At 42.4% G+C, this 27,367-nt stretch overlaps 1 protein-coding gene across 1 annotated transcript in view; it reads right to left on the bottom strand.

Moving 5' to 3' along the window:
- Positions 1-27,367, bottom strand: part of crhr1 (corticotropin releasing hormone receptor 1) — a gene marked incomplete at both ends in the record, with an annotated part of 198,324 nt that overhangs the window by 60,903 nt on the left and 110,054 nt on the right. The window contains one exon of the mRNA XM_080747505.1: positions 3,477-3,597. Coding sequence (XP_080603631.1) covers positions 3,477-3,597 — 121 coding nt within the window. The remainder of the gene's footprint in view (positions 1-3,476; positions 3,598-27,367) is intronic.

The raw sequence follows: 27,367 nt of genomic DNA on the forward strand, positions 1-27,367 counted from the left end.
CTGGGGGCTCCCCACAAAGGTAGTAAAAGGGGCCCCCCCATACGCACGCGCGAAGAATTGGTCTGCGCGAAACACAGTATGCGAGCGCGAAGCGCGGAAATTAAAAATGCCACCCTCCAACAGCTCCACTAGGGTAGCTTCTCTTCATGGCTGCAGGCTGTCAAGTACAACAAACAAACAAACAAACCAACAGGATTAAGAGAACACCTACACCTGCATGACATTGAACACTTGATTGGCAGAGGAAGCCTATCTGTTGTCATTATGGTTGGTTTTAAATACCTAACCATAATCATTTTGTATCTATTTGATTAATTTAAGAAAAGCACACACATACCTACAGCAGAACTAACTTTCAACAACTAGTAGAACTGGTCAAGTGGAAAAAGGTCAAGTGGAAAAAGGTAGGAAGAAAGAACTACATTCCAACAAATTAGCCAGATAAGATGTCATCATGTCTCTCATATCAGCCATTCTCATGAAAAATGCTTATCTACAAGCTAATTATCAAGGGCAGAGCTTTTCAACCTTTTTCATTCTCAGCATTTGGGCCACAGACCACTATTTGCATTTGGGTTCATTTGGTTACCAACTCTCCATCATTTAGCTGGGAACCACCAGGAAATCCCGGACTACTGTTTGAAAACCAAATAGGTCATCATATTTTATTTCATATTTTATGCCATTATGACAAATCACTGATTTATCATGATGGAATACAAATATGAAATAAAATCACCTACTACATTTTGCAAGACCACCACGTTACATTTTTGCACAAACAACACAACAAAAGCCCATGCCACAACAAGCCCACATAATATATATTATTGTTTTTACATATTAACCTGTTATCAGTTCACTTTGACAAACATTCACGTCAAGTTGCATACCTATTTAAAGCTACATGTCTTGTGGTTACAGAACTGCAAACCATGTGTTTGTAGCATTGAAACTCGCGCTAATATCAACGTTGCAGTCCGACATACACAAACAAAGAAATTTTCATAAAGTTGCAGCTGCTACTCAACATCTTTGCACAAAACAACACAACGAAAGCCCATGCCACAACACTCCCACATAATATATATTATTGTTTTACAAATTAACCTGTTATCAGTTCACTTTGACAAACATTCACGTCCACGCAAGCGTATGTTTCACATACACGGGCATGTTGCATACCTATTTAAAGCTACAGGTATTGTGATTACAGAACAGCAAACCATGTGTTTATAGCATCGAAACTCGCTAATATCAACGCGTTGCAGTCCGACATACACAAACAAAGAAATGTTCATAAAGTTGCAGCTGCTACTCACGTTTGTTCAAAGCTGGATTCTAGTCCACGGCGATCTATTTCCACAATAATAATATATTCCTCTGCTCTGGCTTTGTTATTCCTTCTCCATGCTGACGCTGTTTTGTTTTGAGTCGACGCACTGTCTGTGACGCACGGGGAGAGAGTCGCCATATGGGCTACATTGAGAGAGCTATTTCCTCCTTCCTCTCAAAGGTGCCGGTGCGCATTTCAAAACAAGAGTCTCTTTTATTTTCAATTATACTATTGATCATTCAACACACGTTTTATTTTGAAATTATACCGGAAATAGTAGTAGTACTTGAGACTGCTTCATGCTCGGGACAGGTAGGTAGAAAAAAAGAACCTGCTGCTGACTGAAATGTAATTATCAATCAGCCCAGCAGGGGGCCCCCTCTGCCCAGGGGCTCTACGCAGGTGCGTAGTGTGCGTAGAGCAATTAACCGCCGCTGTTGGTGGCCCTTGATGGCGTCCTAATGCCTGATTTTACGCGTGGTTGCATGCTGAAAATAGCCGATCTACAAGCTCACAACGCGATCTTCTATTTTCAGAGCAAAACATAAAATGACTTGTCTTTTGGTTCTACTAGATCTCTTCTCCAATATAGTCCTCTCCCTAACATTTTAGTCTAGTTTCTATTTGTTGACGAAATACATATATATATTCAGTCTTAGTTTTAGTCACCATAGCTTAGTTTTCATTTAGTTCTCGCCAGTGAAAAAAGGTGGTCAGCTTTTGTCATAGCTTTAGTCGACGAAATCAACGTTGGTATGAAACTGGAACCGTGTTAAAGGACAACTTTTTTTTTACAACAAGGGTTCATATTTGTGATTAGAGAAAAGAAAGGATGAGTGTTAAAATGTTTTCATTCACTGCTTTCTATCATTTAGAGGTTTTATCGATTTCGATTTCAGTGGGTGGGGGCATTCGTACAAGTGGCTAAATATGTCTTTTTAGACACAATAAGCCGGCAATTTCTTTATCACTATTTACAGTAGCACTACTAGCCCCCATAAGTCACATCTGCCCCATGAAAGATTGCGGAGCATCTGGGGAATTAGCTTATCGTGCCTAAAAAGACACATTTAGCCACTTGTACGCATGGCCCCAAACTGACTGAAATCAATCATCGTTAGAATCGCTAAAACGATAGAACATGGTAAATGAAAACATTTGAACAATCATCTTTTCTTTTCTCTTCTCTAATTACAATCTAAAATATGAACCCTCGTTGTGTAAAAAAATAACAAAATTTTCCTTCAAGCGTGGCTGCCACCATAAAACAAAACAATGTATCCCACAGTAACCTCATTTTTATCCCACGATTTTGCAACCCATTTTCACCCAGTGCCAATTGCCTATGTAATCCTGGGCTCTGCTCTCCCTCTGCCACGCCTGGGGAGACAACAGACTGACCTCATGCTTCCTTCAATGCATGATTAGTCGAAGTTGTTTCTTTTCACCTGACAGGGGGGATTTCCCCAGGATGGACGTAGCGCGTGGAAGGAACACGTTATTCCAACCAGTTCCTTTCCCCTCCATCAATCGCCCCGGCTGGCCAGGGGGAGGCATTATTGAGACCAGAATTACTGCATGTTTTTGTGAGGGTATCAACCCTAGGAGACACGGGAAGAACATGCAAACTCCACACAGAAAGGCCCTACCGTCGACCCCACCTAGGGTGTGGGCGCTGATGATGCGGAGGGAGAAACACGCCCCCAGCACCCACAGCGTCCCCCGGCGGGAATCGAACCCAGGACCTTCTAGCTGTGAGGCGAAGTGCTAACCACTGCGCCACCGTGCCCCCACAGTAACCTCGTTGATCTTGGATTATTTCATTAACCCAGCTACATTCACGATGATCAAACAACAACAACAACAAAAGTGTTTTTCGTGTAGCTTATCGTCACTGTCGGGCAGAATCCTCGTATCTCCAAGTTTCAAATTTGTATGATTTTTTCGCAAAGTAAAGCCCTGCTTCATCACACAGGGTCGTCGCACAAAAGTAGTGAAAACGGCAGATCTACAAGCACACAACGTGCTTGTAGATCGGCGGTTTTCACTAGTTTAGATCATTTTTAAAATGATAAATACAAAACGAACGCTTTTGGACGTACAAGGTTTCCACCCGACTGCGACGTTATATACCACTCACCACGTTGCTCTCGTGCACGTCGGGGCTCATGGTCATCTGGACAACGAACCAAGAGGCGTTCCTCAGGATGAAGGCGGTGATGAGGTTCCAGTGGATGATGTTCCTCAGACAGCGGATGCTCCTGTTGGAGAAACACAGAGCGCTCATTCATCTGCTCCTATCTCCATATGATCTAGACCAGGGGTCTAGATGAAGGACCCCTTAGTTGAGAGAGAGATGAAGCAGGGAATCCCACAACCTTTTCATAGATTCCATATAGTTTCATTGTTTGACAGCTCACAATCATCAGTGTATTTTGGATTCATGACAATTTGTGTTTTAAAATATTTAACCACTTGAACAGTCAACACTTAATAAACTTGACCTTTCACTCTGTACTTAGTCTGCTCTTTTTCTTGTAGATCGTCTATTTTCGTCTAAAGTTCTCAGAATATGGACGCTAGGGTTCAAGTGGTTAACTCACCCACCGCTATTTTTAAGACCCTTCTGAGGGTCCACACCGCCAGAATTTTGCCTACCTTTAACGTGGGCGTGCGCGCGAATCCATTGCGCGATGGTTCACCGATTCCATTCACAATAAGATCCAGGCACGGTAAGCTAAAAAACCCCGCAGCCTGCCATTTCCCAAAGCGAAACCAAACGAGTCCAGCGTGGTTGTTGTGTAACATTGAACCGGATGGGATTTCGGCAGACAGGATACAGGCGTCGTTGTCCCGCCCCCCCAGTTCCGTTCTGGAACATCCAGATCCGTTTTTTGTGAATAGGGCGGGTCCACAGAGCGCTATGGACGGCGAATCGGCGATCATACTGTTTTGTTTTATAGTTATTAAAGCTAATTGATAGCTCGTCATATTCGTCATAAGCAGAGTGGACCCATAACTATAGCTCGTCAAACTCGTCCAATGTAGTGGATGAGTTAATATACAAAAAACACAAAGATTTGGAGGACCCCCTGTAGTAACTCTGAGGACCCCCTAGGGGTCCCGGACCCCCTGTTGAAGACCATTGATCTAGCCTGTTTAGGCCTGTAATTATTTTATACTTTTAGCTATTGAAAAATAGCAGATCTACAAGCTCACGGCGCGTCATTTTTTAATTGTTAAAGCACAAAATAATGGTTAAAGGGGTTCAACTCTAAAGTGACACAGATTTGCGTTCAGGTCTAAAGGGCTCTAGTTCCTCCCACCCCAGGGCTGCAGACAAACACATGTCTTCCTCTGATAACCCACAAGACCTGCAGGCCGATTCCTGTCTGACTTCTAAATCAGTCGTTCTCACACTTTTTTTGTCAGCCGCAAATGTTCCAAAAAATAAGCAAGCTTTGCCGAGCCATGAGGCTGGGAGCCTTTCCCCTGATTCTGTAGCGTGAGGCAGCTTGGTGCACAAGTACACCCCCTGGACATGACGCTAGTATGTCGCAGGAACTTAACCCAATCCAATGCTGAGTGCCAAGCAGGGAGGCACTGGGTCACCAGGACTTCAAACTAGCAAAAGTAACGCCCCTGCACAAAAAAGGTAGCAAACCAGACCCTGGTAACTACCGCTCCATTTCCATTCTTAGTTCCATATCCAAAGTCATGGAAAAAATTGGCTACGAACAGATTGCAAGATATCTCGATGAGAAGATGAATTCTGTACTTCCAATCTGGATTCAGAAAATCCCATTGCACCGACACATGCCTTCTCTATTTGACTGACCAAATCAAACGCACAGCGGATTTGGGCAAATATAGCAGCATGGTCATGATGGACCTCCAGAAGGTATTTGACACCGTAAATCACTCTGATTGAGAGACTAAAAGCTATCGGTCTTGACAGCGCATGTAATCTTACCTGCTGGGGAGGGAACAGGTGTTGGAGGCGAACGGTACCCTATCCTGTGCAAATAAGCCAAATGCTTTCCAGGATCTCCTTTTAGTTGACCTTGTACCAGTGAACTGTACCGTCATGAAACAGTACCTTTTCCTATGCAAACTTCTAATAAAGTCTTCAATCAATCAATCAATCAATACATTTTTACAGTCTTTGGTATGACCCAACCGGGGTTCGAACCCGACCTCCCAGTCTCAGGGTGGACACTGTAACCACAAGGCCACTGCCAGTGTTGTACCCGAACGCGTTCAAAGAACGATCGTTCATGAACATGTTCATATTTTGGGCGAACGTGAACTGAACGTAATTGTTTTCGCTTGATGAACGATATTGTCGAACGCGGTCATTCTGACGCCCGTGAACGACGTTCGTCGGCGTTCGTCGGCCGTTCATGCGGCGGTCCGCGCCTCCGCGGTTGTCTGTCCTCTGCTCCTCTCGTCTCTCTTTTCATTCACGTGCTCCAATAGTAGGCACTGCACGCAGCAGTGCCTCGTGAACGTTCGTCGGAGGCTCCGTTGATATGCAGTGCTGTCTACTCTGCACTCTGCTCCTGCACTGTGAATCTCCTCCTCGTCTCGCAAGCCTGACTGACTATACTTTGTCCTATGTGTGTTGCACGGCGAAAATATCTGATCTGCAAGCTCACAACGCGTCGCATCCACGAGACAACGTGAGCTTGTAGATCAGCTATTTTAACCAACGCGGATCATGCTGTGCACGGTTTAGAAACGTCTGCCTTCTAGTGGGGTTCCTTGTACATGTAACTTTTTGTTTTTTTCTAGTGGGGTTCCCTGTACATGTAATTTTTTGTTTTCATTTCAAATGTGTGTTAAAGTTTCTTTCACTTCCAATTTGTAGATTATGGTCTATAGCACAATTTTGGTTAGAGTGTCAAGACAGTAGATTGAAGAAAAATATATTTTTTGCCCTATTTCCAAAATGACCAAAATCGGAATTGTGTTTTTTGAACAATGTCTTAGTTTTCCCACAACTGCTGTGTAATATATATATTATTGTTTTATTGCTATATCAAGTCAATACTGTGTGGGGAATCAATTGGAGTCAAATATTTGTTTTTGAATATTATGATATTTCACACAATGAGACAATAACATGGTTATTACATGCAGTCCTTCACAATAAGGGTGCAGGAAGACTGATATTGTGGGCACCTCAATGTTAAGTTGGATGAAATTATTGCTGTGTGTGGTTCTATATAATATGGGCTGAGTCAATAATTTTGACAAATAATAGCATGCAGAAACGTCTAAACATTTATATATATATAGACCTTTATATATTTTTTTCCCCTTTTTTTTTGAATTGCCAAAAGTATAAAAAAAATATGGTTACAAAAAGAACTAAAAAAGAACTATGTAGTTCATTTTGGGGAACCATGAACTTTAGTTCATAATGGGGAATTATGAACTAAAAATGAACTAGTTCATTTTAGAAGTTCTGAACTTGAACTTGAACTAGTTCATTTTTAAAGTGAACTTTCCCAACACTGGCCACTGCGCTGGTTCAAAGCTCGCAGTGAGCTTGTATATCTGGTATTTTTTGGGGTCAGTCTGGACTGTCATTGATCAATTGGTGTCTGTTTGTACATACAGTATGCATAGGTACAAACACACACCAATTGACCAATGACAGTCAAGGGTCACAGCTTCGCGGGACACATAATGAAATGAACTCATAAATAGCACCGCTCACTTCACACTGGGTGTGGTTTTTATTGAATAGCCAACGCTAGCATATAAAAGGACACAGATGCTAATGGGTTAAAACCATATTTTTTTCTCCACTGTTGATTAATTTCCCCCCCAGTTTAGTTGTTGTCAGCCCCCCAGGGTGTAGACAAGCACATGTCCAGTGGTAGCGAAAATATGTTTTCAGTTTTTTGCTTGCTCTCCACAAATTACTACTGTAACTCCTCCTTGTCTCCCTCACTCAGATCGCCCCAATACCTCCACGCGGCTGCTGCCTGCCGGGCCAGACCAGCCTTATCAACAGCCACACCATTAGGACTATGTGTGAATAAAAAAGAAGTACTGCTTGTTAACTTCTGGTTCTGAGTTCTGCTTGTGGGTCCTAAAACAGAGACTTACCCTAACACAAAATGTAATTGTAAAAGTACCAAAAGTATAAAGTACTCATCATGCAATTGCTAATGTCTGAAATGTCTAAAAATCGTTTGAAAATAGCAGATCTACAAGCTCACAATGAGTCGCATCACAACGCACTGTGAGCTTGTAGATCTGCTGTTTTCAAATGGCCGAAATATACAGTATATAGACCAAGTCAATGAAATGCCACCCTAGTTGCTATGCTTTGTAGGTACAGTTTTCAATGCAAATGTCAAACATGGCCACCAGGTGAATATGGTCAATAGGGCTCAAGTGGTCAATGCATAATGAAAATCAATATTTGAAAATCAATATTTGCCTCTGAGATGTAGTGGAGTGGAATTAAAGGAAATTACTCCAGTAACGTAAAAGTACCTAAAATTGTACTCAAGCACATGTCTCCTCCAATAAAGGAGTTTTAGCGGGAGGACGTAATCTGTCTTATTGTGTTATTTCATCCAATGTTCCTCTCAAACAATTGTATTAATGGTGCAAGGTTCCGACCTTGTAGGTCTTCATCAGGCAAACATTGCACCATTACTAAAATTGTTTGGGAGCTTTAAACCAATGTTCCGGGTGTTTTTAACCTTCTGTTTGACCTTGCCTTGATGCCTTGCACCGGGACTAAAGGTACTAGATGTGCACAGACAGGGGCGCTGGAAGTGGGGTGCTGAGGGAGCTGCAGCTCCCCTGGTGTTTTTTTTTAATATAGGCCTATATATAAACACACAGAGAGCTATATTAAAACAATAATCTATTTGACTTTGGGGAATAACATATGTTGAAAAAAGGTGTTTGATTAATCACATGGTCACCTTGCCACCTCCGGTCAGAAGGGAAGTCGAATTAAAATGTTGTTTTAAAATAAATCCTGCTTTGATGGCACACCAAAGTCCATTTATTTGAGAACTCGAAACTGTCTGTAGGCTCATTGTTGCAAACTAACACCGTTGTATATGGGGAATAAAAAACAGTAGAAAACTGTTACAAAAATAATACCCAATTTTGTAGTGTGTGCGTGAGTGACTGTGTGTGTGTGTGTGCGTGCGTGCTGTGTGTTGCACTGTGTGCTAAAATAACTAGTAACTATACAGCTCCTTGTTACACCGTTGTGCGGGGAATAAGCACCCAAAACCGTAATAAAAATAACCCAAAACCGGAAAAAAAAACCTGAATTTTCGGCGTGCGGCCAAAGGCAGCAGGCATGAATTCCTCCAAGCTCAGCTCCCCTTGGGATTTGGGAGTTCCAGCGCCCCTGCACAGACTGCACACACAAGGGTGTCGCACCAAATCCTGGGCCCTGGGTGCAAGGATTCACTGCATGTTTGTTCTTCAGGGGGAGGGGGCTTTAACCCATTTAGACTGGGGGCATATTATTACACATTATTTTATGCTTTAACTATTGAAAACAGCAGATATACAAGCTCACAGCGCGGCACCGAGTGTAGATCTGCTATTTTTGAAAAATCTTGCAAGCCCGATGGCCAAAACGCAAAACCTCCTATCTGCAAATGTCATGATTTTTGGATTTCACTTGAAATGAGGACAACAGGCTATGCTTCACATGGTCAGTCTGTCTGCAAGATTGTTCTGCCCCTCATTTTGCCAAAAATGTCATGTGACTAGAATTAGTTTCTTTTTCATTTTCCCAACAAAGTGCATTTTTCAGATAGGAGGTTTTGCGTTTTGGCCATCACGAATGTTTCAAATCCTTCCAAGGTTTTTTGAAAAACCTATGTTTCTATGTCAGTGGTGCTCAAACCTTTTTCATGTGAAGGACCCCCAAAATGATATGTATTTGGCCGCCGACCCCCATCTCAAAATATTTAGTTCCAGGGACCCCCCAGAAGCAAAATGTTAGTTATAAATGTTCGCTTAAAAAAATACATACATTCAAAGATGTGCACACATTTTCACGACTTTTCAAAAATAGCAGATCTACAAGCTTGCAGCGCGGCACTCGGTGCCGCGCTGTGAGCTTGTATATCTGCTATTTTTCAATAGCTAAAGTATAAAATAATTCCAGGCCCCCTCCACCTTGGGCCCTAGTAAATCAGTCCCCCCTTGTAACGCCCCTGTGCACACAATCTCCTCTTTGGACATTTCATCCAATGTTACCACAGCAAATGAGGGGGTGACCTACATTGCTGCAATGTATTTGTTGTATTTATTTATTTGATAGAGTGTAGAGAAAGAGATTAGTTCAGGGCTGGGCAACTTGGTGGATGGAGTGGGCCAGTATATTTCCACACTCACTCCAGAGGGCCACAATGCATATACTAACCTTTTATCTCTGTATTTTAACTTCTTTTTTGTAAATTAATGCCATACTTCATCATTCTGTGTCATACAAAAGTATAGCAAAAATAGCAGATCTACAATAGTAGATCCGCTATTTTTGCTATATTTGTATTGGAATCCTGAAAAGTATACATTTTATTTAATTCCCAATGCCTTTATACTTATGTTATCCTTATGGAACTTAATACAAATTCATTGGACATAAAATGGACAATACAATTTGAAGTAATTAGGGTTAGGGTATGTCATTTCTGCATGTTTGGAATTGTAACAGCTGAAATCAATAATATATCAGTATTCCGATATGAACGGGCTGCATTAAGTGAAGGTGGGGGCTGTATGTAATAATAATAATAATAATAGTTACCTACTCCTCCCACGAGGGGAATTCAGTTTTTTCCACCCAACCCAGCTGATTTGCTGCCCACAAGGAGCGTGTGAGCAATTAGGGGTTAAGAGTCTTGCTCAGGGACACATGTCATCAACATAGCTACCCTGGCCTGGAATCGAACCAGGGACAACCAGGGGCTCTGTTTCCCCAGGCGGGCTCCCTAACCATTCAACTATAATGGCCACCCTGTAATGTGGCCCCCGGACTGCCAGATTCCCATGTATGGATTAGTTACAAGGATATTACTAAGGGGATGCCTTGTAAGAACATAGGAGGGAGAAAGCACCAGTGTTGTATTGGGAGGCAGGGGTGTAGCACCAAATTCTGGGCCCTGGGTACAAGGATTCACTGTGGGCCCCCCATGAATGTTCTTCGTAGGGGAAGGGGGTTTAACCCATTTAGACTGGGAACACATTACGCATTATTTTGTGGTTTAACTATTGAAAAATAGCAGATATATACAGTGTGGCACCGAGTGCCGCGCTGCGTGCTTGTAGATTGTTAAAAAAAAAAAAAAAAAAAGTATTTTTAAACCTATGTTTCTATGTCAGTGGTGCTCAAACTTTTTCATATGAAGAGCCCCCAAAATGATATGTATTTGGCCACGGACCCCCATCTCAATATATTTAGTTCCAGGGACCCCCAGAAGTAAAATTTGAGTTACAAATGTTACAAAAATACATAAGAGTTGCACACATTTTCACAACATTTCAAAAATAGCAGATCTACAAGCTCGCAACGCGGCACTCGGTGCTGCGCTGTAAGCTTGTACATCTGGCTCATGTCCAGGAGGGGTCCTGCCAGTTCAATCTTCACTCTGGCTGGAACATTTGGGCTGGACAGTTTTTTCCCGGTGTCCGGCCTTCATCAGTGTCATCACACACTGATGAAGGCCAGGTGGCCTATGATGTGTTTTATGGAATGGCATATATGATGGACTATTAAATCAATTAAACAGACCTTGTCTGAGTCTTTTTAATAACCATTTTGCTGCTGCGGGCTACCTCTTTGACAATTTGCACATATAAACAATGCTGCTGCTGCTAACCATTTGCACAATGCTGAAGAACTCCCTTTTAGAACCTCAAAGAAACCCCTTTTTCCCCTTTTAATCCTTTTAATGCCAATGAGGTGTTTCATGCTCTATCCACCACGGATCCAAAGACATCAGTTCTGAGGGCCTCCACTCCTTTAATCCATTTAGAACGGGTACACATTTTGTGTATCATTATTTTATGCTTTAACTATTGAAAAATAGCAGATATACAAGCTCACAGCGCGGCACAGAGTGCCGCGCTGCGAGCTTGTACATCTGCTATTTTTGAAAAATCGTGAAAATTAGAATTTTGACCCGATTCTATAAGTGTCTTTTGAATCCTTCTGAGATTTTTTGAAAAACCTGGGTTTCTATGTCAGCAATCTGGCCAGCCATCGTCAAAGAAAAGGTCCTTTTCACTTAACTGGAGCTCAGTTAGTCTGTTCTTGAGAGACTACCAGGGCCGTTTTTAGCTATAGGCGGTATAGGCGGTCGCCTAGAGCGCCGATCTCAAGGGGGCGAGTGTTTTTTTTATTTTTTTATTATTATTATTATTATTATTATTTTTTTATATTTTTTTATTAAAAAAATAAAATAAAATAATCGGCGCCCCCTCTATTGGTTTATCTCACCCAGACGATCCAGTTGCTTATACTATGTGGGTCAAAATAACATTTTTATTATCAATCATAAAAACTCAAGTCGAGCATCAGAGGCAGCCTGCGCTCGGTCGCAGCAGGGCGATATGAATGAGATTGGTACTAGTAGTACCCCGCACTCTTCATTAGGGGGCGCCGATCGCTCAGCAGTGCACAGCCTGGGCTGGGCGCACCCGGCACAGCCTGGCTGGCCTTGGCCACTTCCGGGACTGCAACAGCCAACAACAAGCATGTATGGATGTGCAAAGCAAGCAACAAGTTAGTCTAGTAGTATGTAAACATTGTAGATTTATTATCAGTGCTCTTTCAAGAAGATTGTTGGACATTGTTATAAAAGGACGGAAAAAGAAGGCTAAATTAACGTATTTGTCACCTCATCATTCCTCCCTGGCTTTTGGAACTTAAAAGGAATACGCTTTATGATCCCTTCATTGAGAAATTCACCCAAAAGGACACGAGCATGGATTTTATGTGAACAGCAGTTACAGAACCACGTCATAATCGTCATTGGTGATAGGTGAGAGAAACTGAATTAATTTATATTGCTGGATCTGCCGCTGTGCATTTAATTTCCATTGATTGATTGATTGAACATTGAAGAATGTATTAGACGTTTGCAATAGGAAAAGGTACAGTTTCATGACAGTACAAATCACTGGTACAAGGTCAACTAAAAGTATGTGTGTGCGTGCCGTGCTTATTAGGTTTATCCAGCGTGCTTGCCTTGTACACAGTCTGCTGTTCATTGTTGACCATTTTTGTAAAAAAAAAAAAAAAAAAAAAGTTAATGAGCCACCCAACCTGACCCAAAAATCACGCCAAAACCCGAGAAAATGTCATATTATTGAACAGTCATCCAAACCGGCCCAAAACCGACTAAATTCACGGCAAAACCCGCAAAAATCGCGCGCGTGCTTTGCGCGCGCGGGAGTGGGGGGGGGGGGGGGGGGGCGCATTCGAGAGAGCTCGCCTATAGCGCCGATTAGACCCCCTACGGCCCTGGAGACTACTATGTGAAGGACCCTCAAAATGATATGTATTTGGCCACGGACCCCCATCTCAAAATGTTTAGTTCCAGGGACCACCCAGAAGCAAAATTTGAGTTACAAACGTTCGCTTTGAAAATACATTATATTCAAAGATTTGCACACATTTTCAGGACTTTTTCAAAAATAGCAGATCTACAAGCTCACATCGCGGCACTCGGTGCCGCGATGTGAGCTTGTATATCTGCTATTTTTCACTGGTTAAAGCATTCAATAATCCTAGGCCTAAATGGGTTAATCACAGAATTAATTTGCTATGTTTTTAATCTGTCTCTTTCCTAAGTCTGGAAAACAGCTTGTGTTGTACCTTTTGCATTAAGGACACGATAAACAAAAGACCTGAATAATTATCGTCCAATTACCAAGTCTCGCTAAGATTCTTGAATACCTTGTGAATAATCAACTCAAAGTGTTTTTTGAGTCCTTATCAGTCTGGTTTCCTCGTCAGTTTGAAAAGATATTGTCTCAGCCCTGGATAATTACTAACTATTTTGTGCTTCACCTTTTATAAACTTATCAAAGGCTTATTCAGTTTCTGGGGTGTCACACCAAATTCTGGGCCCTGGGTACAAGGATTCACTGCGGGCCCCCCATGAATGTTCTTCATATTTTGTGCTTTAACTATTGAAAGAATAGCCAGACATTCCGTTAATTAATAGTTAGATATACTTCAGTTGAACAGGGGGTCTATTTTCTTGTATGGTTTATTCTTGTCTGAAAATAGCCGATCTACAAGCTCACAACGCGTCGCAGCGCGACGCGTTGTGAGCTTGTAGATCGGCTATTTTCAGCACACAACCAAGTGTAAAATCAGTCATTACGATGCCATCAAGGCCTGCCAAAATACCTTTTAGTCGACTAAATCAACTTGTAGATGTAGTCGCCTAAAATCTTATGATATTTAGTCGACTAAAATTAGACTAAAACTAATACTTTTCAGGTGACTAAATTATGACTAAAACGAAATGACATTTTATTCAAAAGACTAAAACTAAATCAAAATTTGCTGTCAAAAACAACACGGGCAGGAGCCTATCCCCTGATTCTGTAGCGTAAGGCAGCCTGATGTACATGTCATGTAAAGTACACCCCCTGGACATGATGCTAGCATGTCGCGGGGATTGTTACACGGTACACTCTCGCTAAAACCATCAAATCACACACAAAGAAACCCCCCGAGACGAGGAGAGAATTGAAAAGACACACACACGCCTATAAATAAACGTGTTAGCGTCGTTTCCAGAGGCGGTGATGTTTTCTAACGCCGCGCATGAATTGACCTAAGGGTATAATTAAAACCCAGCCCATCTGCCTCAAAGCCAGCCGGTTCCAAAATAGAAACACGTATTCCAAACCCAGGGGTGTCGTCGCACCAAATTCTGGGCCCCGGGCACGAGGATTCACTATTTTTGAAAAATCTTGAAAATTAGTGCAAGTCCTTTGAATATTTCAAATCCTTTTTTTCCGTTTTTTTTTTAAAAACCTATGTTTCTATGTCAGTGGTGCTCAGACCTTTTCATGTGAAGGACCCCCAAAAATATATGTATTTGGCCACGGAACTCCCATCTCAAAATATTTAGTTCCAGGGACCCCCCAGAAGCAAAATGTAAAAAATTACACATTATTCAAAGATTTGCACACATTTTCACGACTTTTCAAAAATAGCAGATGTACAAGCTCGCAGCGCTGTGAGCTTGTATATCTGCTGTTTTTCAATAGCTAAAGCATAAAATAATTAAGGGCCCTCCACTTTGGGCCCTATAGTAACCCAGTCCCACTCCCCCCCTCCCCCCCTTGTGACGCCCCTGTTCACAACCTTAACGAATAGAAAACAAGCCAACTGTTAGTGGCCGTAGAGACCTCCTCCTCGTTCTCCTTTTTATTGTCACCAGCTGAAGGCATTATCAGCAAGCACAGGACTGCCTCTCTCAGTGCCCAGGCGGAGACACGTGATTTATTTTTCAACATGCATCAATTCCTTTCTTCTCTCTCCCCCAGACAGGTCAGCATCAGGCGTGGTGTGCACACATAGACATCAAAGGGGGCCCCTGCCCCTTTACCAGGGACGTGCTGGCCATTGGGAAAAGCGGGACAACTCCCGAACGGCCGGCTCATTCCCGGCCGGTCCAGGCCGGCCATTAGGAAAAAAATAAAAATAAAATGTCAGCCTTCGTTCCATTTTGTAAATCTTTTCGCAAAGCAAAGCCCTGCTTCATCATACAAGGCCGTTGCACAAAAGTAGTGAAAACAGCAGATCTACAAGCACACAACGCCTCGCGGTGCGAGGCGTTGTGTGCTTGTAGATCGGCTGTTTTCACTCGTTTAAATCATTTTTAAAATGATAAATACAAAACAAACGGTTTTGGACATACTGTACAAGGTTTCCACCCGACAACGACGAAATATAACTCATGTAATTGGCCCACTGGCTTGTCACTTGTCATGATCTGAAATAGCAAATCTTTGAGTAGCAGCAGCGCTATAGCGCGCAATGAGGGCCTCTCCAACTCTTTTTCCCAGGCTGAATCAGGGGCCCAGCACGTCCCTGCCCCTTTACCCGTTTGTTAAAAAAGTGCCCCTCTCCAGACCATGATAGTCAGGTGATATTAATAAAACCCGGGAATGCATTTGTTACCTAACGGTTTCTTCACCAACGTGTTCGTAAAGGTGTCTCGTAACATGTCTAACAAAGATTGAAATTCTAAATCCATAGGAGAATCTTTGACAGCTAGGGTAATTCTGGGTCTCATTCACTTACTATACACTATACTATAAGGGAAAGAATGACTCCCAAAAAAATCTGCTTTAAGTGGGATGTGAGGGGTCTAACTAGGTGTTTTTAATTATTCTGAATCCATTGCAAGAATTTTGTTTTTGCACAAACAACATTCATTGGGCTAAAAACAGCCCAAAACAAACTATGGTTTAGTGATGAGTCATCACTTTTCACAGTTGTATGGGGTCCATTTTTAGCCCAAGGAATGTTTTTTGTGCAAAACAAGGGAAGGTTTTTAAATCAGCCCCATGGTGGCGCTATAACAGGTCGATTTGTGTTTTTTACCTATAACTCCACCAACCAGTGTAAAAAGTTGTATGTGCCCTAGAGGCCGAGCAAAAACCTGTTCCCTGCATTTTTCACAAGGGCCTATTATAGCGCCACCAGGAGGCCACAATAATCTACCTGACCAGGCGCAGACCTGTGCTCGGGAGAGCACTGCTTCTAGTTCATAATGTGTTTTTTTGTACCAGATTTCTATACACACCAGGTGTAGAGAGACAGGAAACCAAGTGCAGTGACAGAGGACAGACACGCAAGACAAGACAGGTGTTGGATTCTAACCCTATAGTCAGTGTTGATTTCGTCGACTAAAACTATGACGAAAAATGTTTGTCTGACTGCGTTTTTTTCACTGACAAAAACAAAATTAAAACAAAATAAAAACTAAGCTGTGATGACTAAAACTAAGTTTTGTCAACAAAATAAAAACTAGACTAACCATACCTCCTTACCTTACCTACCCTACCTTACCTTATCTCACAACGCGTCGCAGCGCAACGCGTCGCAGCGCGACGCGTTGTGAGCACGCAACCAAGTGTAAAATCAGTCATTACGATGCCATCAAGGCCTGCCAAAATACATTTCAGTTGACTAAATCAACTGTAGATTTATTCGCCTAAAATCTTATAATATTTAGTCGACTAAAATTCGACTAAAACTAAAACTTTTCAGGTGACTAAATTATGACTAAAACTAAATTACATTTTATTCAAAAGACTATGACTAAAACTAAATCAAAGTTTGCTGTCAAAAACAACACTGCCTATTATAGTCCTCAAGCTTACAAGGGGCAAAGGCCTGTGCATTAACAGGCTGAGGCCACAAGGCCTCAGCATGCCATCAATTCTTAATAGGTATCAATTGCAGGGGCTTTGTGCCGTGCGTGGGCCGCGCAGTCACACAAGCAACTGGATTTTCCAATCCAGCGTCATGGGCGTTCGCCTACCTAGACGCTAACTGCCTAATTAACACAACTTAATGGAGACCTCTCACACGAGACCACCACTGCGCCATTGTGACACACATCATAATTGCGCGAAGGGAGAACACAAAAGCGGTTGCTTTGTGGTTATCAAAGCTCGTACAACGAACTCAGAGCCGCCTCGCAAACCGCTGGGGTCGTGTAAACTAATTTAGCCACTCTTGCTTCATTAGCTTGCCGCCGCGTAGGCCGCTGCACCGCCATGCCGGCGGTGCTGCGAGAGAGGTTTCAGAAGCCGCCGTATTCAGGGACGCGCAGAGAATATTAGAGAGGCAGGGGCTGAAATTCCTGAAAGGGCCTATTGGTGGAAATATCGAAAATAGCAGACCTCCAAACTCGCAATGCATCTCGCTGCGACACGTTGTGATCTTGGAGGTCGGCTATTTTCGGCGAGTGATACCACACTGAATTAAGCATACAGTAATCAACTCAATACAGGAGATGTGGCGTAACGGCACGGATTTATACACAGAGAGGGCAATTCTTTCAGCATAAGATGCTGCATTCATGTTCAGGAGAGTTTGGACGAGACAATTCTCTTGAATGCTGCCTTAAGATATGGCACATGGAAAGAGGGCATTTGTATTTCTTTCACCATACTGAAAACTGCATTCATGGTCTGGAGAGGGCACTTTTTACTGATGGGTAAATGGGCAGGGGCTCAAGCCCCCTTTGATGTCTATGTGTGCACGTGCCTGGCCGTATTCATTACGCAGTGTGACCTCACTTCCCCTGGCACGCTGCCAGCGGGGCAGGCAATGCACAGCACATTAATTAAGAAAAGAAGCGGAGTACTTCTCCAGACGGGCCTCTGTTAATATGAGATGGGCTCCACGCCATGGAAGATGGACCCACACTCGCTCTCTCGCTCTATCCTCTCCGCCTCTTGCTTTCAAAGAGTCTCTAATCTCTTTCTCTCTCTTTCTTCCTTCCTTCCATTTTCCCTCCGTGATTTCCATCTTTACCCCGTGAGATACTGTCTGACACTGTAAGGCAGGGTTCCCCAATAGGCGGCCCGCGGACAGACAGAGAAAGTGACCGCATTTACGCACCACCCGCCACTGATTTGCAAATTAAATTGCACAGCAATATTATTTCATAGTGACCTAAATGTCATCCCTTTTGATTTTGAAAAAGAAACTTCGTTGTTGTTATATGATTTCTAATACTATTGCTTGTTATTATTAGTTAATATTTAATGATCAGACGTTTCAAATTTTATCCTGACGTGTATAAATCGGTCAAATTAGCCTATGCTAAATAAATCATCATTATGCCATTGTGTGTAGGGAAAGAAATTAAATTAAAACCTTTTTTTTTTTTAGCCTTCCCAAACGTTTGACTCACCCGCCGCCTATGCAAATAGTAGCCCTATCGCAAATAGCAGCCAGGTGCCAAATACGAGACTGGGGCCTGACACCATTTTGCTGCTTAAATAAAACACAGGGGTAATATTTGCAGGGGGTGCGGGGGGGCTATTATTTACAGTTTCTTCAGCCTAATTGGAACTGTAACTAAATGATGGTCCGGTGCAAGCTGGTGCGAAAATAAACTCAAAAGATGCAATTGGAAATTGCAAGTGTGGTTGTTATGACTATATACTCCAGCAAGCTAATTGTCATGTGAAGCTCGACCAAACCTCGAGCTAGCACGAAAACGCTGCTTCCTGATTGGCTAAGTGTTATCCAGAACATTAAGAACCGATGCCTATGACCACCAGTGGCATCACCAGGAATGCTGGTCCCTCATTGGCTGTTAATGATGACGTTGCCAGAAACGCTAGTTCCTGATTGGACTACGGGCTTAAACACACACACACACACACACACACACACACACACACACACACACACACACACACACACACACACACAGCTACACTGTAATCCCTGACGCGTTGACTTAACTAAAAAAAAGTACAGAAACTCATTGCCTCAAAAAAACTGAGTTAACGTACAAACAGTAATGGTGAGTTAGAGAAACTCGTTAATTCTGAGTAAGCAGTACGATTAGCTTGTTCATTCTGAGTAAGCAGTACTTGTTTATTTTGAATGTGCACTACACAACCTGTTTATTCTGAGTAAGCAGTACTAGGTTATTCTGAGTGTGCACTACACAACTCGTTAATTCTGAGTAAGCAGTACTAGGTTCTTTTGAGTGTCTAGCACTACAAAACATGGTCATTCTGAGTAAGCAGTACTAGATTCTTTTGAGTGTGCAGCACTACAAATGTGTTTTTTCTGAGTAAGCAGTACTAGGTTATTTTGAATGTGCTGTATGTGTTGTAGTGCTATAAACATGGTTATTCTGAGTAAGCAGTACTTAAAACATATATGTAGCCTAAATCCCTTAATTAAATGTCCTTTCCTGAAAATTCTATAACAAATCAAATTCTTAAAATTCCTTGAATTTAGAATTCTACTATACAATTACAACACTTACTTTATAACATGCATGTGCAAAACAATAATCCAAAAACAAAACAATGCATTGAGGACACTTCAACTAAAGTTTATTTTCAAATGTCATGTTCACCAGGCAGAACCTCTTCCATATTTTAGCATTTCTTTGTGTGATCTTTCTTAAGGTAATGACCCACTTCTTCATACTACAGTCACACAAAAGTAGATGTACAAGCTCAAAGGGCATACAAAGCAGCATTACAAGGTTAAACCAACATATTATATAGACAGAGCTGTGTTGAACAACACATTAGCAAGAGATTACCATTTAGCTTTCAACTTCTTTCTAAATACCCAACTTAAAATGTAGTAATATAAAGCTAACCTAATTGTTCAGCCGCAATTGTTTTAATAAATAAAATCACATCCCGTCTCAAAACAGTTGAGTTACTTTACATGTTTGTATAGTTCTTTTTTTTTTTTTTTTTTTTTTTAGAGCTCATAAGTTACAGTGTGAGGGCTTTATTCGAGTCGACTTGCAAAAATCACAAGTCGTTAATGCCCTAGCACAGAGCAGCAGTTTGAAGAATGCGAGGTGAAGCGCATTGAGTGGTTTGAACACCTTATCTCCTTTCCTCCAGAAATAGCAGGGAGGGGATGGAGCGCTATTGAAAGCCTTCTGTTTTTTTTTTCTTCTCTTCCAGGCATCGCAAGCTCGTTCAGACAAAGACTTCATTACTTTGATTTACTGTTGAGGGTGGAGGTTAACGAGCTTAAAGACGATTTGTAAAGAATTATGCTCTGATTTACATCATACTTTGAGACTGATTGGTTTGTCCCAACCAAGCAGGGGTAACTAAGAAAGTGTCCGGGGGTCATCTTGTCCCTTACTGGCCTTACAGCGTGGAAATGTTTAGTTTTTTTATAGATTTTTTACACCATTATAATGTTCTCGTTTTGATCATTAGACCCAATCACTGAATATCCGTAGGCCTGCGTCTCCAGCTTCAGGATATGTATGATACTGATTTACTATGAGACTGTGGCATTTTATGAGTTCAGTAGTTTACAATCTAGGCATTTAGCAGACGTTCTTAATTCAGAGCGACTGTGGTTTTCAAAACTGTTATTTTGACCATCATAACTAAACAGCATAACATAACTACGGCCATACTCTACCCTGATTGGTCGAGGACTGGCTGGCCACCTCTGAAAACCGAATCTAGCTACTGTATGCTCGTAACACGGGCCATGGTGGAAGTCCTTATATGGTCAGCATACATTCTAGTGAGGAGAATGAATGGAAAATGTACCAATTATGTTTTTATTTGAATGAAATACAATCACTGAATATACCTAAGGTAAGGTACTACTTACTGTAAGTACAAATTTGACTTTTACTTTACCTGAGTATTGCCAACATTCAATACTTTTATTATCTCTACTCCACTGCATCTCAGAGACAAATAGTATGCTTTACTCTAATTACTAATTACTTTGTAGATTTTGATTATTATTACAAAACATGCATTAACCGTTAATACATTTCATCCATTTGAAAATAGCCGATCTACAATGCTCAAAATGCATCGCGATGCAACGCATTGTGAGCTTGTATATCTGCTATTTTCAAAGGATTTTTATATTTGATGCATTTGAAAAAAAACTGGACATTCTACATAACGAGTACCTTTACTTTTGGTAATTTAAGTCAGGGGTCTTCAATGTTTTCGGGCCAAGGACCCCTTAGCTGAGAGAGAGATGAAGCAGGGACCCCCACTACATATTGTATAAAATTGTGTTGCAGATTAAACTTTTTCATACATTTCTGAGACAGCTTAGACTTGTTTGACAGCACTATCATCAGTGTAGGTTGTTGGTTTAATGTGTATTTTTAGACATTGAACGACTTGAACCGTCAATACTTAGTCTGCTTTTCTTTTCACTCTACACCAAACCTCTTTGCCAAGAATAGCAGATCTACAAGTTCCACACGGAATAGGGATACTAGGGTTCAAGTTTGTGTAGAAAAGAAAAATAAATCTTATCACACAAAGATTTGGTGGACCCCCTGTGGTAACTCTGAGGACCCCCTAGGGGTCCCGGACCCCCTGTTGAAGACCCCTGATTTAAGTACATTTTGATACCAATACTTTTTTACTTTTACTCAAGTAATGAATTGCATTTTAGAGCGCTTTTCCAAGTAGGGCCTACTCAAATGATGCGATTTGCATTTAATTTTCATTTATTCACACATTGGGAGGTGAAGTGGCAAACAGTTGACGCCAGCGTCCTCACTTCCCACATTCACACACCAATGGTGGCAAGCTAACACCGACCCACTCATTGGGGGTAATTCAGTGTCAGTGGCGTCAGTTCAGCAAAAGCTAGGGTATGGCAAAGATGGGAGTCCTCATGGAAAAGAGGCATTACATTTTGTATAACACGGTTCTATTGTGAAAATAGCAGATAGCATGTAGATCGGCAATTTTCACAACGTTTTTCAGTTTTTTACACAGGTTTCTACAGCTTCTTGGGCTGGATATGGCAGCCTGGAATGGTTGTTCAAGTGCAGCTAAACTTAGCATTAGTATTAGTATTATGCAGCTCGGTAAAACCAGTTTCACTGATGCGCGGATGGGGGGCAAAGTGGTCCCTGCATGTGAGGGGGCCCGGCCCCTATTTGCACCCCTGTGCCGCCGGGCCTGATCCTAACTGGGACAGACGGACAGACAAAGCGAAAACATTAGGAGGCGGCTCCACCGCTCCAAAAATGTCAACTTCCTGTTGATTTTGCAATCTCTGTTAGGCCTGGACTCAGAGAGGCGTCAATTGGGTATGGCAAGCTGTGGTAGCTGCCATACCTTGGCTACAGGGGTAAATAATAAAATGTACTGTAGTCGTGCCTGTTGCTTAGGTATGGCAACATGACTGGTGTCTTGCACGCGCACACCAGTCATGTTGCCATACCTTAGCCTTTTCTGAACTGACGCCGCTGCCTGGACTGGAAACGCAGATCAGGATGTGGATCTTTGAACGGTAAAATGAAACGGTAATTACACAGCCCCACAACTCAACCAAAAGTGTCCGTGTCCTTGTGCTTTGCAACAAAACCGTCTGATATTTCTCTATTTATATACAATACAGAGCGCAGAGCTGCGGCTTGAAGAATGCGAGGTGAAGTGTATGGGGACCGAGGAGTTTGAAAAGAGATATACTGTACTGTAGGAGGGAGAGAATGGAGCGCCGCCGAAAGGCTTCTCTACCAGGCATCGCAAGGTCGTTTTGACAATGACTTAACCAATTTGCACCGTGTACGCATTATTGCGTATTATCATTTTATGCTTTAACTATTGAAAAATAGCAGATATGCAAGCTCACAGCACGGCACTGTGCGAGCGAGCTTGTAGATCTGCTATTTTTGAAAAATCGTGAAAATCAGAATTTTGACCCGATTTTGACCCGATTCTATAAGTGTCTTTTGAATCCTTCTAATGTTTTTTTTGAAAAACCTATGTTTCTATGTCAGTGGTTCTCAAACTTTTTCATGTGAAGGACCCCCAAAATGATATGTATTTGGTCACGGACCCCCATCAAAATATTTAGTTCCAGGGACCACCCAGAAGCAAAATTTGAGTTTCAAACATTTCTTTTTTCTTTTTAAATAGCTGATCTACAAGCTCGCAGCGCGGCACTCGGTGCCGCGCTGTGAGCTTGTAGGTCTGCTATTTTTCAACAGTTAAAGCATTCAATAATTTTGGCCTGAATGGGTTAATGATTTACTCTCAAGGGTGGAGGTTAACGAGCTTAAAAGACGATTTGTGCAGAATTATGCTCTGACATTAGTCTAGATGGACAGGGGGGTCCGCGCGGGCGCGCGCATAGGGTGGATTTTTTGGAGCGGTGAAAGCGCTCCCAATAGACAGGTATGTCCGTGGGTATGTGGGTGGGTGGGTGGGTGGGTGGCTGGCTGGGTGGCTGGGTGGCCGTGTCCGTAGCCTGGCAATACCTTGAGTGGCCACACACAACACACTAGTTAAAGGAGGGGCGCTGTTTTGTGCAGGCCAGGCACACTCACCACTCACTCACAGGCACAGTTTACTCACTCACTCACTCACTCACTCACTCACTCACTCACTCACTCACATAGGGTACAGCTGCTCAAATTCACCGCTCCACTTCGAACCGAGGTTTGATTTTTTTTTCAACACCTGTTTTTTCTTAATCCTTGAAGGGTATATTTTAAGATTCTGCCAGGTGCCAAGCTGAAATATGTTCTCATGGGGTTCATTTTTAATGATTTCTTTCACCTACCCGTTCACTTACTATACAGGAAAAAAAGACCCCCCCCAAAAGATCTTCTTTAACACCTTCTAAGCCTGGCCGCACTCCCTCGGACTTCCTACTGGGTCCCCTCAGCCAATCGTCTATTCCCGTCTATTGCCGTAATTTATGAAATTAATCATAATTTTTTGAAAAATACAGTCGCAGGTCGTGCTCTGTCTCTTTAAGAGACGTTGTGCAATCGGATCACGTGATCCGATTGATGACGTCATCGGCTGGCTCTGCCACTGGCTCCACGAGCGGCCATTACGTTCCCCTTCACTGTGTGTGCTGCAGCCTGGTTTAGCCCATCCCCCCTAGTATACCGACCAGACGACAGGCGAAATCAAGGCTTCGGAATGAGTGGAATACATGGAATTAGATCGATGTGCGTGCGACGAGGACGTAATGTACTTTCGAACGCTGTTTTTTCTCGTGGATTACCCCATCTCGCTCCATGCAAATGAACGGCAGAAATACAGCCAGCAGCAGCTTCTAAGTAAGTGGCCGCCCAAACACGTAGTGTGTGCACGTCCTGATGGCTTGCACTGAACGACCCGCGCGCGTTGTTTATCATTTGGTGTGTTTGTTTTTTAAAATATGTTTATAAATAAAACGCTGATTGCACGGCAGTACCGGGGTTCAGGGGGTTCTGCCGCGGCTTAGAAGGTGTTTTAATAAGTAGCATGTGAGGGGTCTAACTAGGGGTTTTTCATGATTCTGAATCCATTGCGAGCATTTGTTTTGCACAAAAACACATTCCTAAGGCTAGTGGACCCCAATGGACCCCACAAAACTGTGAAAAGTGATGACTCATCACTTTTCATCACAACACCATAGTTTTATGGGTCCGTTTTTAGCCCAAGGAATGTTTTTTTTGTGCAACCAAATGCTTGCAATGGATTCAGAATCATGAAAAACACCTAGTTAGACCCCTCACATGCTAGGGAGGTATTTTTTTCCTGTTTATTAAGTGAATGGGTAGGTGCAAGAAATCATTAAAAAATGAACCCCATGAGAACATGTTTCAGCTTGGTACCTGGCAGAATCTTAAAATATACCCTTCAAGGATTGAGAAAAAACAGGTGGCGAAAAAAAATGAACCCTATGCCCGCAGACCCCCCTGTCCTTCTAGACTACATTACCGTCGTACTCTGAGACCGATTGGTTTGACCCAAACACATTCGTATCGGCGATAAAAAAATTAAAAAAAACTACTCGGTCTGTGTCTCATAGGAGGGCTGCCCGTGACATCATTGTTTGGAAGAATTTTTTTAAACAAGATAAAAAAAAGAATGTTATTATCGCGAGAACAATGGCTTCCATTTTAACATTGTAACTTTTCACGAATAGAAATCCTGCAGTTTCTATTAGCTTGAATTCCCCATCGATGATGTCACTGGTAGACGGATCTGAACTGCTAACAGCCCGCCTATGAGATACACAGACAGAGTAGATTTGTTTCGCTATTTTATCATGAACATTAGTGAGGACCAATTATATGAAGATAGGTTGAAAAGTGGTGAAGTTGTCCTTTAAGTTTGGGCTCTGAGAGGCTACATCTCATCAAATGGTGGTCCGTGGCTCAAATTCCCAATAAATAATGGACCGTGGTATGAAAAGGGTTGAAAACCACTGCCATACTGGATCGCCCTGGGTGGTCACGTGGGTGGTCCTGGCTCGTCCAGCGCTTTCCAACGAGCCATTTTAGATGGTCCGACGATTTATTCCATTGAAAATGGTTTAAAATAAAGTTTAGACCCCCCCCAATGTTCACTGAATGTTCACTGTCGGCGGCGCGACGTATTCCAGTGTGCCTATCCCGAACTAGTCCGGCTTTTTTAATAAAATGAATAAAATAATCCGAGGCCGCACCAAGCCTGGCTCTAAATTTTCAATCTAGGCCGCCGACCGAAAGCCCTTTCCACCGGGCCGTAATCGGGTAACGCCGCCGCATCGCGCCGCCGAATCCAATACAAACACATCTTTGAAGCCCTTTTTCTCTGAACTGTGTTCTCTGTGGAAGCGGGAAGGTTTTATTTACGGCTAAATCGCCGAAAATTGGGCTTCTAAATTGTGATAGCTTATAGCAATCCTGTTGCTATTTTCATCCGGGTCTTTTGTGTCTCATGCACAAACGTGTACACGCGCGTCACTGCCACGTGGGTCCCTGTATGTTACTACGCTCGTCTATGAGAGAGACCCTGGCCACTCAACAGACCCTGGGCGCGCCAAAGTGGCCCGGCACTGGAAGCGTTAAAAAACAAGTTAATCTTTTTATGATGTCATTGTGGGGATGCGGAATTATAAGCCAATCAAATGAATTGTCTGTATAGCCTGACTGTATGACTACTTACAGTACTGGTCAGCTGTTGTTGGGGGGCGAGGGGCAGATTACACTGTGACATGAGCTTTCAGACCGTTTTCAGAGAAGCTCATGTCACAGTGTAATCTGCCCCTCAACCCTTTAGGTGACAGTACCCCTTTAAGTACTGTACTTAAGTAAATTTTTTAGGTATTTGTACTTTACTTGAGTATTTCCAATTTACAATACTTTTACTTCTACTCCACTACATCTCGGACCCCAATAGGCCTATTGTACTTTTACTCCACTACATTTATTTGAAAACTTTAGTTACTAGTTACTTTGAAGATATAAATTATAAAACGATTTAATACATTTAAACCACTTTAGCCCTATTTTATACCTTGGCTATTTGAAAATAGCTGATCTACAAGCTCACAACGCGTCGCACCACAATGCGTTGTGAGCTTGTAGATCTGCTATTTTCAATCATTTTGTACTTTTACCTTTGTTACTTTAAGTACATTTTGATGCAACACTTTCATACTTTGACTACATTTTTAGTTCCCGACTTTTACTTGTAACAGGGTATTTCTACATCGCAGTATTGATACTTTTACTTGAGTACAAAACGCGATTGCTTCTTCCACCACTGGTCCCATCCTCCCAATCCTAACCACTGTGTCTCCCCTGCAAGCACAAGTTGTTCGTAAGATGTTGTCCTTTGCTCGGTGCCCTTTCGCGCTTTTAGCACCCCCAGGGGTGTCTCGGGGATCGATTAGTGGCAACGACGGGCTGCCATCGAGGGTGCTAAGACCTCTCTCTCCTTAACGCTCAGCTTATTTCAGGTTTGTCAGAGAAACCCATTGCACCCGTCCCGCCGGGGGAATGCGTTTTGGCTTTCGCTGCTTTGCAAGACTGTGCTGTTTATCGAACTGGCTTGCATTTGTTTGCGCGTGCGCGTGCATGTGCGTGCGCCTCTGTGTGTGTTTGGCGCATGGTGCATGCCCCAGATTTTAGGGGCTTCCGAAACCCTTTTTTAAATCTGTGCAACATAAATAGGGAATGTTTAAATCCCGTGACCAATTGGCTGTTGAATAACGTTGTTGTCGGGTGGAAACCTTGTATGTCCAACACCGTTCGTTTTTTATTCCTCATTTTAAAAATGATTTAACCCTACTTGCAAAAAAATTAAATAAAAATCAAATGGTGTTGTAGGAGTCCTATTCAGAGGAAAAAGTATTACAATAAAAAAAAATGTAAGGTTGTATAGCCATAAATCATAAATCATGCTCTAATTTACATTTTGGGGATATTTTTCACAATAATAACATATGTACATGTTCTAGACATTCTAATGATCACCAAAGAAATTTTTTCCAGACTCTGG

This window comes from Nannobrachium achirus (genome assembly GCF_963921795.1).
Source record: "Nannobrachium achirus genome assembly, chromosome: 18".
Lineage (NCBI taxonomy): Eukaryota > Metazoa > Chordata > Actinopteri > Myctophiformes > Myctophidae > Nannobrachium > Nannobrachium achirus.